At 43.1% G+C, this 10,573-nt stretch overlaps 1 protein-coding gene across 3 annotated transcripts in view; it reads left to right on the top strand.

Moving 5' to 3' along the window:
• MAP4K5 (mitogen-activated protein kinase kinase kinase kinase 5) overlaps positions 1 to 10,573 on the top strand; it is a 2,873,315-nt gene that overhangs the window by 2,104,015 nt on the left and 758,727 nt on the right. For all 3 annotated transcript variants that reach the window (XM_044074300.1, XM_044074299.1, XM_044074298.1), the window contains one exon: positions 10,389 to 10,503. In XM_044074300.1, the coding sequence (XP_043930235.1) occupies positions 10,389 to 10,503 (115 nt within the window). The remainder of the gene's footprint in view (positions 1 to 10,388; positions 10,504 to 10,573) is intronic.

Here is a 10,573-nt window from a genome sequence, read left to right as displayed (position 1 = left end):
TCGGCCCGAATATCAGAGTCACTGCTTTTGTGCGCTGGCTACCGTCGCCTGTAGTCTGATGTCTGGTTGTCAGTGCTATAAAGCAAGGCAGCCAACGTCATTACATCAGTCTTTTTTGCTGTAGAGCACATAGCAGAAGCAATTCACATGAGAGGCGGTCAGTCACTACCACAAGTTGAATTTCAGCAGAAAACGTCTAAAGCTAAGTACCCCATTGGGGACCCTTTTTTGCACTAACTGATATCTGAAAAAGTTAACAATTGTCTCGCCTGTGGAAAGCAGATCCCACACCTAGACCTTCATTCTTACTGCATCTCTTGTTTAGGGCCAGACCACGACGTCCTCGTTGCTGGTTCTGTGCCCTCTTTAATGCGAGAAACATTTGCCGTAGAGCTCTTTTTGTACTCAATTTTTCGTGTTCCATCTTCGAATTCCAATATGGTGTTCATCAGCCAACAATCTGTCGACATTCCGAAAAAATGTAGAGATAAGGATAGAGACAGACCACACAAGGCTAAGCCTTCCGACGATGCTACCGCTAAGCAAGTTGTCAGTTCCAATATGGTGTCCATCAGCCAACAGTCTGTCGACATACCAAAAAAATGTAGAGATAAGGATAGAGTCAGACCACACAAGGCTAAGCCTTCCAATGACGCTACCGCTAAGCAAGTTGTCAGTTCTCCGGAATTCATTGAAGCGTTTTCGTAGCCCTTGATGCCCAACTCACTGTCTACGCAAGCCTCTGCCGAGACTCATTCAGAGTCCGTTATGCCGCAGAAATCTACTTCGTCTTCCGAGCCTTTGGCTGTCTTTGCCTCGGTTGGGTCCGGAGTCGCAACGCAGGCACCGGCTTCCAAGGAGGCCTTTTGCACTACTGATTTTAGACAAAAAACAACGTCTTTGCATCCGACTACCGCTTCTCAGAGACCGACGGATTCTCTCAGGCCTAGAAGCCAGGCCACTCCTAGGTAATCTGCTTCTAGCCACCATCTTGCTACTGCTCCCCCACCCCAAGCTCAAATGCTTAAAATGGCGGAGGATCTCATCTCCCTTATCTGAGGTACTCGGGTTCCCACTCCTAAAAGGAAAAGGCATCCTTCTCCAGAAATTATGACAGACCAAGAGTCTGAGGAATTTTATTATTCTGCCTTTGAAGAGGGACAACATTCCTTAACTGTTTATGAGGATTCAGATGCAGAGGAATCCATGCTTTCTGCCTCCCCTCCGGATGACCTCTCATTTGGGGAAACCCTTCTCTCCCTCAGGGAACTTTTTCAGTGGGAATCGCAAGACTTCCCACAGTCTAAGAAAATACTTAGCGAGTTTCTGGACCTGCCCCAGCACAGACCCCTGGCCATCCCACCTATTTTGGAAGTGGTAGATGATGTTTTCCATGAATCCAGCTTAGCCCTGATGTCCTGACAGGTACTACAGAGTACTGGATTCTCACAAATAACCTGTACAGGAATCCTGCTGCACACCCTGAGGTCATTACACAGGGACCCAAAGGGGCTAAGACTAGTTCTGCCAAGAATCCTCTCCCTTCTGACAAACACTCCAGAGCTCTGGACAGATGGGGTCAGAAAGTATACACCTCTGAAACCTTAGCTATCAGAGCACAATTGTCAGTTCCATATGTTAAAATATACACAACACATTTTGGAACAATTAAAACAGAATATTGCTACCTCTCCTGACTGTGCCAACTCAAAAGAGCTGGCAGAATTACTACAGTCTGCTTGTCAAGTGGCCAAACATGCATTACAATGATACCCGCTACTTTTGAGTCGCAGGCCTCTACCAAGACCCATTCGGAGTCCAGTATGCCGCGAGATTCTCAGAGTATTGAACCCCCGGATGTCTCTCCCTTGGATGGGTCTGGAGCCACTGAGCAGGCACCAGCTTCTGAGGGTGTTTTCAGGCCTCAACATTTTTATATTAAACCGACGCCAGAAAAAAAAAACAAGGTCAAAAATAGCTTGTATGTCTAAAAAACCCGACGCATGAGCCACGTGCTCAGGCCCCTATGCCTAAAAAATGGATGATCAAAATGGCTAAGGATTTAATTACCTTGATCAGCCCCCCCCCCTGCTAAGAGGCCTAGGCAAGGCACTGATTATGAATCTTCAGATCAGGTTTCCATTTCTTCTGATTCCTCTTCTGATCAGGAATTTTCTATTCCACCCTATGAGGATTCTGATACAGAGGAATCCATCCCATCTGCATCTCCTCCTGAGGATTACTCTTTTGGAGAGACTTTGCATACTTTAAGGGAACATTTTCACTGGGAGAGTCAGGACTTCTCTGAATCAAAAAAGAGGCTTAGGGATTTCCTTCTTCTTCCTCAGCATAGGCCTTTAGCAATACCTCCTGTATTAGACATTGTTGATGAGTTGATGATGTGTTCTCGGAATCAAGCATGGCTCCTGATTCCCTGCCTCCGGCTTCTAGTAAGCCAGACAGATATTACACGCTTCCTGACTCCCACAAATTTCTTTTCAAAAATCCTGCTACTGATCCTGAGACCATTTCTCAGGGTCCCAAGGGTGTAAAGGCCTCTACAGCCAAAAATCTTACCCCTTCTGATAGAGATTCCAGGGCGCTGGATAGATGGGGTAAGAAAGTTTATACGTCTGTAACCTTGGCAGTCAGGGCTTTAAACTGGCAGTTTCATATGCTTAAATATCAACAGCATGTTATGGGCTTATTGAAACAGAAAATGATGTTGATTTCTGATTGCGTGGAAATAGAGTTACAGAAATTGTTGCATTCAGCAGAACAGGTTGGAAAGCATACTTTGCAATGTGGTTTTGATTCCTTGCAGGCCTCTTGTAGGGCCGCCGTTACTGGATCCTTAATTACAAGGCATGCCTGACTCAAGGAGCAAAATCTGCCTGATCATGTTAAAGCTAAATTGTTGGATGCCCCTTTGCAGCATGATACTTTGTTTGGTAATAAGGCAGAAGAGATTTTAAAGAAAATGGAAGACAAAGCTAAATCTATGCAAACTGTAAAAGATTTCTTGCAAGTACAGCCACCCAGGTTCAGTAGGCACTGTCCTACTAAAAATTGTTTCTTGTGTCCGGCAGAGCCACACGGCAAATCCAGGCGCTCAAAAGGCTCCAGATACCAATCACAGGGTTCTTACAGGTCAAAGCAATGAGGTGCCTCCACCTCCAAATCTGGAGGAAACAAATCACAACCCTACAATAAGCAGTCTCAGTGACTTTTCTCTACCATCACCAAGCACTTATCTTTTGGCAGCCCCCTTGAGGGGAAAACTAGCACTTCATGCTCAAAATTGGAAGTTAATTACCGAGGACAAGTGGGTAATAAACATAGTATCCCGGGGTACAGATTCCATTTCCATACTTTGCCAATTCCAAACGGCTGGCCGGATATGCCACAAAACCAGTGGGCAGAGGCCCAGAAACAAGTAATGTCCCTCATGGATATGGGGGCTATTCAACCGGTACCAGAAAAGGAAAAAGGACAAGGATTTTACTCAAGACTTTTCGTGGTGCCCAGAAAAGACAATTCCTGGCGTCCAATACTGGGCTTATCAATTTTGAACACGTTCCTGAATATTCCAAAATTCAAAATGCTGACTTTACAACAGCTTCTGCCTGTGCTAGGCAGGAATGCTTGGTTAGTAACTCTAGACTTAAAAGAGGCATACATGCATATCCCAATAAGGGAATCATGCAGAAGATACCTCCGCTTCAAAGCAGGTTTTTTGCATTACCTATTCTCTGCACTGCCCTTTGGCTCCTCTGCTGCGACCAGGGTCTTTACAAAGAGCCTGGCACCAGTAATTGCATTCTGTAGACAAAGAAGCATACAAATTTATCCTTATCTGGATGATTGTCTCATTCAAGCAGAGGACAAGGACACTCTTCTTCATCATCTGGCATTTGTAAAAAGGCTTCTAGCATGCCTAGGGTACACCATAAATGAAAAGATTACAACTGGTACCCTCTCAAATAATTACATTCCTGGGTGCAAGCTTGAATACAACTGCCCAGATGGCTTACCTCACACCAGACAAACAAAGGCAACTGACAACATACTTCAAACAATTGGCAACAAAAACCCAGTTATCTGCAAGGCAAATTCTGTAGGCTTTGGGGTTCATGGCATCCTGCATTCTACTAATTCCATATGCGCAACTGCATATGAGGAAACTTCAATGGTACCTAAAAAGTTTATGGAGTCAACATTGTCGCAGTCTGGAAACAATGATTCCTCACATTCCCTGCCTACAGCAGGAGTTTCCTTGGTGGGCAGAGACATGTCACAAAAACAAGGGACTGTCATTCACTCTACCCCCTGTCACCCAAACCCTAACTACAGACTCACCAGACTATGCTTGGGGGGCCCACCTAGCAGGGAGATGCATTCAGGGCAAATGGAGCCCAAACATCTGTATATCAACCAGAGAGAGATGCTAGCTGTTCAGAATGCTCTGACAGCCTTCAAGGACTTACTTCATCCAGGACAACTATTGATACAGACAGACAACACCACAGTTATGTGGTACATAAACAAGCAGGGGGGTACACATTCCTACCCCCTTTGCAGACTAGCCATGGCCTTGTGGAACATAGCCTTGACTTACCAAATACATCTTCAAGCTCAATTCCTGCCAGGAAAGCAAAATACTCTGGCAGACGACGTAAGCAGAAATCTTATGGACCCGCACGAATGGAAACTGGATCCACAAACCTTCAGCATGTTAACACAGAAATGGGGGAGCCCAGACATAGATCTATTTGCCTCTCCCCAAAATTATCAGTTGGACAAATTCTGTACAAGAACTCATCACAAAAAAGCATGGAAAGTGGATGCCCTCTCTTTCAGCTGGAAAAACCTTTCAGTCTATGCCTTCCCCCCTCTGCCTCTACTCTCCAAGGTCTTACTAAAAGTCAGACAGGAGAAACCAAAAATGATCCTCATTGCTCCGGACTGGCCTTGCCAGCACTGGTACCCACTTCTAAGAAATATGTCTCACCTTCCTCCATGGTACTTGCCTCAAGTACCTCATCTACTGTCTCAGCAGAACAATCAAATTCTGCACACTCAGCTCCAAACTCTGAATCTTGCAGCATGACTAATCAACTAATTATTCAAACAACACCTCTCAGTAAATCTGTGATGGATGTCATTTTGGAAGCCAGAAGGCCTAGTCCTAGAATATCTTATGCTGATAAATGGACAAGATTCTGTGCTTGGAACCAAGCACAAGGAATAGACACAGCAAAGCCCAATATTCCTCAGATTTTACAATATTTGACTGAGATGCTTGACAAGTGCCTATCTTTTTCTTCAATAAAAATCCATGCCACTGCCATCTCGGCTCATTACAAAACAGAGCCCCCCCCCCCCCGGTCTTTTGTCATCCTCTGCTTAAACAGTATCTTAGAGGGGCCAAAAATTTAAGGCCTCCCAGAAGATCACCAACTCCTGCATGGGACCTCAGTTTTGTGCTGGAAAAACTCACCCTGCCTCCTTTTGAACCAGCAGCTACTGCATATATAAAATTTCTATCTTGGAAAACAGCTTTTCTCTTGGCAGTCACTTCAGCAAGAAGGGTTTCAGAACTACAGGCTCTCATGGCAGTGGAGCCTTTTTATTATATTTTACCCACACAGGGTAAAAATCCTTCTTTTATGCCCAAGGTGGTATCCAGTGTGGCTCTTAACCAAGACCATTCATCTGCCAGCATTTTACCCAAATCCGCAGAACAAGGGGAAGCGGATTCTGCATTCATTGGATGTACACAGACAACTAAGATTCTACTTAAACAGGACCAAATCTCTAAGAAAATCTGAGCAACTACTGGTAGCATTTGCTGCAGGGTCAGAGGGGAAGGCTATTTCTAAGTGGATAAGCCACTGCATTCGTTTCTGCTATTTGCACCATGGTAAACCTGTGCCCAAGGGGATCAGATCACATTCCGCCAGGGCTGCCTCTACTTCAGCAGCTTTTCTCAGAGAGGTTCCAACCAAAGACATTCTAGAAACTACTACTTGGAGCTCTGTTCATACCTTCACAAAGCATTATCATTTACCTCTCTTCTCCAAATCCAGGGTAGGCTTTGTCACTGCAGTCCTGCAGGGCCTTATAGCCACTCCTAATGCTGTTGAGTTCCATCCTCCCAACCATAGCTTTGGGATTCTACCCAAATGTAATGACTGCAACAGTGAAACATGGAGAACATAGTACAGTTGTGTACACTTACCATAAATGTAGATGTTCGAGTGTATTCACTGTTGAAGTCCAGGTTACCCACCCGCCATCCCCCTTTCTATACCTTTTCTTTCTTTCACTATACTCAAAAGCCTTTGTGGTGTATTTGCTTTTAGTTGAAGGTAAAGTTTATGTTTCTAAAAGTGCATCTATTTATTTACTGTTCTATTTATATATATATATATATATTTTTTTTTGCTCCCCATTTGGGGGGCACCTGACATCTGGGGCAAGAAAAACTGAATAAAATGGTATCGGCTACATGTTTTATACCCCTGACGACATGGAAGAGGAGATAGCAACCAATGCAGGACCCAAGACTTTGTTATTCAGGCTGACTGAGGGCAACCTGCCAGCAGATTACCTAAATGTAATGACTGCAGCAGTGAATACACTTGAACATCTACATTTATGGTAAGTGTACACAACTGTAGTGTCTCACATCAGGTGGTGGATGCAGTCACCAGTTGTTTCCCAAGGAAACTCCTTTGTTCTGCTTTCACCCCAGGCCACAATGACCATAGACATTTCCCACTTAGGCGGTGGGGGCATTTCTTGAAAAAAGACAGTCCAGAGCATATGGTCCCTGAAAGAGGCCAGTCTTCACATCAGTATTTTTGAGAAGAGACTGTTCCTCCTTGCGTTGCAGGCATTCTGGGACCTCTCCCCTTGGGTGTGTTTTCTTTTCATATGGACAACTTGTCAATAGTCTGGTAAACAGAACAAACAAGGCAAGCACGATCTGCTACCTATGTCAAGAGGCCATGAGAGTGTGGCAATGGACAATGTCTTCTCACTGCTTTTTGATAGCAGCACACATTCCATGAAGTCCAGTGTGTAACAGGTTGAACAGGTCTATACTTCTCCATCATGTAGTGGACCCAAACCATTAAGCAGTGTTTCTGTGAAGCAGGATGCAGCTGTTGAATTGCCTCCTCTGTACCAGTGGTCGCACCTATTATGTCTTCCTTTGTATTATGAGAAACAGTAGACCATATTCCAAGAGAGTTGCTCTCAGTGTAAGTCTGCCCTTGTTCTGAAAGATTTGCTCTCAGTGTAAGTGACCGACTTTGGTATTAGACCTGTGTGTAAACTGGCTTACACCAGGGACCAGATTCCAAAAGACCTGCTCTCAGTGCAAACAGTCACTTACAGTGAGAGCAAGTCTTTTGAAATTAGGCCCAGTATTTCCTTTGCCTCCTGTACTGCAGTGGTGGTGCTGCGGTAGCATTGTCACCTCACAGTAAGATGATGTCCTGTTCAATTCTCAGCTAGAGCATCTTCTATGTGGAGACATGCGTGAATGGGCGTACCTTCATTGAAGGTTGTGCATCAGGGCCGGCAACTCGGCACGTAAAAATCTACTGCCAATCATTAGCAGACCGGAGTTCCGCTGTGGCGACCCCTAACCGGGAAAAGCCGAAAGACACAACAACATTTCCTTTGCCTCCTGTCAAAACAGTCCAAATCATCCAGATCAGTAGATATTGAAGCAGTCAGACCTCAGCTAAACTATTTGAAGATACTGTTGTAAAAGATGTTCATGTGCGGCCAATCAGATTTTAGGATATTTGGAAACAACTTAGGTGGCATTGAAAGACAGTCAGTTAAATGAATTAAAGAGCAAGAGCATATAGTCAGTATTTTGGCTGGTAGGGGACAGAGCATTTTTGTTTGGGGCAGTTGGTTATACTCGAGAGAGGCAAATAACCAACTGTAAGAACCTCTTCTATAACCTCTTCTTCTTTGGCCCTCTTCAAAAGGAACCTTGATGATTGGATGGGAGAAGGGAAATTCACCCCGGGGATCACGTCAGTCGCCCTGCTAGACAGGGGTCCAGGGAAGTAAATAACGTGGGAAGAAATAGCCAGGGAATTGTTATGGCTAGGCTTGTATAGGCCCTAGGGCCAAATAGCCTAGTACCAACCTATGAACCTATATGACAAACCCCCAGTTGAGCCTGCCTTTAATTTTAGGAACCAGGAGATTTGTAGCTGTACTGGATAAACTTGGCAGTCATCTTGTAACAACTGGAAAATTAATTAATGGTAGCAAACCAATCCCTGCAATATGTTTACCTTCTTCCATTAATACATAAAAATAGGGCTATGTAACCCCGGTCAAGCGACAGTCTTATGTATGGGGCTCTGCAATAGAACCAATTTGGAATTCATTGGGTTGTGTATTTGCACCTTTTTTATCATTTGCTCGATCATGTATTTTGCATACTAATTAATTTTTGCAGTTGTCAGAAATTCATGTAGATTGGAAATGGTGTCTTTACACACTTGATGTGTGTGCCATTATAAACCAATATGCCAACATTCCACTGTGGAGGACTTAAGGTTCTTCAATATTGGCTTGAGGCTAGTGAACCGTATACATTTGATTTGGGATACGTTTTAACTATGATTGATGTTATTACCTCCACCTTAAAGATACTACAGTGGATGCAGCCTTTTCACCATTATATGTGGACCCTTTTGTGGGGTACTTGCAGGTTGAACGTACTAGCTCTAGGAACCAACTGTATGCGTATATTGACATGGAAAGGCAATAGCTAAATGATTGTTAGGTAGCTGCATGGAAGGGGGGGGGGTCATTCCAAGCTAGTGGATTTTGTTGAGAACTTAAAAAGCATTGATTTTGACTTGCAGTTTGCTATGAAGTTTGAAATGCACACAGCTGACTTTGTTGATGTCACATCTACCAAAGTTATGGATAGTTCTTTTGTTTCTAACATATGCATTAAAACATTCAGTGAGAATTCCCAACTTCCTAGCACTAGTTGTCACCCCCAACATATTGTCATTAGTGTTCCTAAGTCACGATTTCTACTTGCCAGAAGGAAATGTAGTACTGTACTGAAGACAGCATACACCCTCATTACTCTCAGATCAAGCCACTGCCCTGGCAAGAGAGTTGTGCCAGTGTTTTATGAACTGCTGCAGAATCCAGGATCAGAGATTTACTAATAATATGAGTACTGCATAACTATGCCTTTTTTCATCCTTTGGGTGATGGCTTTGAACACATTGCAAATGTGTTAATGAAAAAAAAGGACACATCACAGTTAAACACGTATGATCCGTTTTAGTCTTCTTTCTCCTATGCCATGTGTTATCACATTAATGCACTCCCTTCTGTGCTATGTGCAGTCTTAAATACCATTGAGTTTATTCAGGTTACTCTTACATTTGTCAAGTTAAGGTCCTATGAGAAGGAATCCAAGGGTAACATACTTAAGGCAGACTGTAAAGTTTGATTCTGAAGTTTATTCTTAGCAATTGCAGTTTGCAAATAAGGCTTGAACACCTTTCACATTTGAAATGAGCAACATTAGTATCTCCTTTACATTTCATTTAATGGGCAGTATAACTGGAGTGTTTTTGCTGTGACTGTTGTCTTTTAGACGCTGTAGATATACATATGCAGAGTACATGCAGCATAAAGTATAATGAAAATTGAGTAATCTTTCCAATAGTCACAGTCCTATTTACAATAACTTCCAGTAATACTACATTCCATATTATACTCCCAGAAAGTCTCCCACTCCAGTGGCATAGGGAAAAAACTTAAAATGAAGAGGAAACTGGTTGACTGAAGGATGTTTTAGGGTTCTTTGCTTATCTTCTGCATAAAGCAAGGGGTGGATTAATTGGCTGAAACAGAAGTATTTCCCTGCCTTGTGTGTGCTCAAAATGTTCCTGCTTCTGTTGCCTTTACTGAGCAGTGTTGCAGATTTTTTTTGTGTGTGTGTTTGTGTGTGCAGGCATTTGCGCTAATGATGTACAGCTGCTGCAGTTTCATGAACCACAATACTATGTTAAAAGCTTTAAAAAGCTTGGAATGATTTGAATGCAAGAAGCTCTCTGCAGATATGCCCAGTACTCTACTGGTGTCACTGAAATTCGCATATATGGTTTTGCCATGTTTATTGTGTGTCTGATGTCTGCATCTAAATAATTTTTATTGATAAACTTTCTTTTTGCTCCTTTTCCCATTGTGGCTTCGCTTCCCTGCTTTTGCAAACTGTCACTGACTTTAGAAGGTAAATATAATTCATTATTTTATTTCAGTACATTATTATTTTAGTTGTTACTGTTTATAGTTCATTTTTACTTGTTTGTGTGTTTTAGGGAAGACTCTTCAGCTGTATTCACACAACCTTGTCACACTGTTTGAGCAAGCCAAAAAAGCAGGTTTAACTGGGCACATTCAGACTCCCCGATTTCCTGATAAAATATTGCCAAGGTAAGATAAAAGCCTTTATTAAACTTTACTAAATGTTTGAAAATTGTTTTGAAACTGCTAGTGTGAGATG

The sequence above is a fragment of the Protopterus annectens genome, chromosome 6.part0 (assembly GCF_019279795.1).
Source record: "Protopterus annectens isolate FY-2018-M chromosome 6.part0, PAN1.0, whole genome shotgun sequence".
Classification (NCBI taxonomy): Eukaryota; Metazoa; Chordata; order Ceratodontiformes; family Protopteridae; genus Protopterus; species Protopterus annectens.
This window is presented reverse-complemented; position numbering and strand designations above follow the sequence as displayed.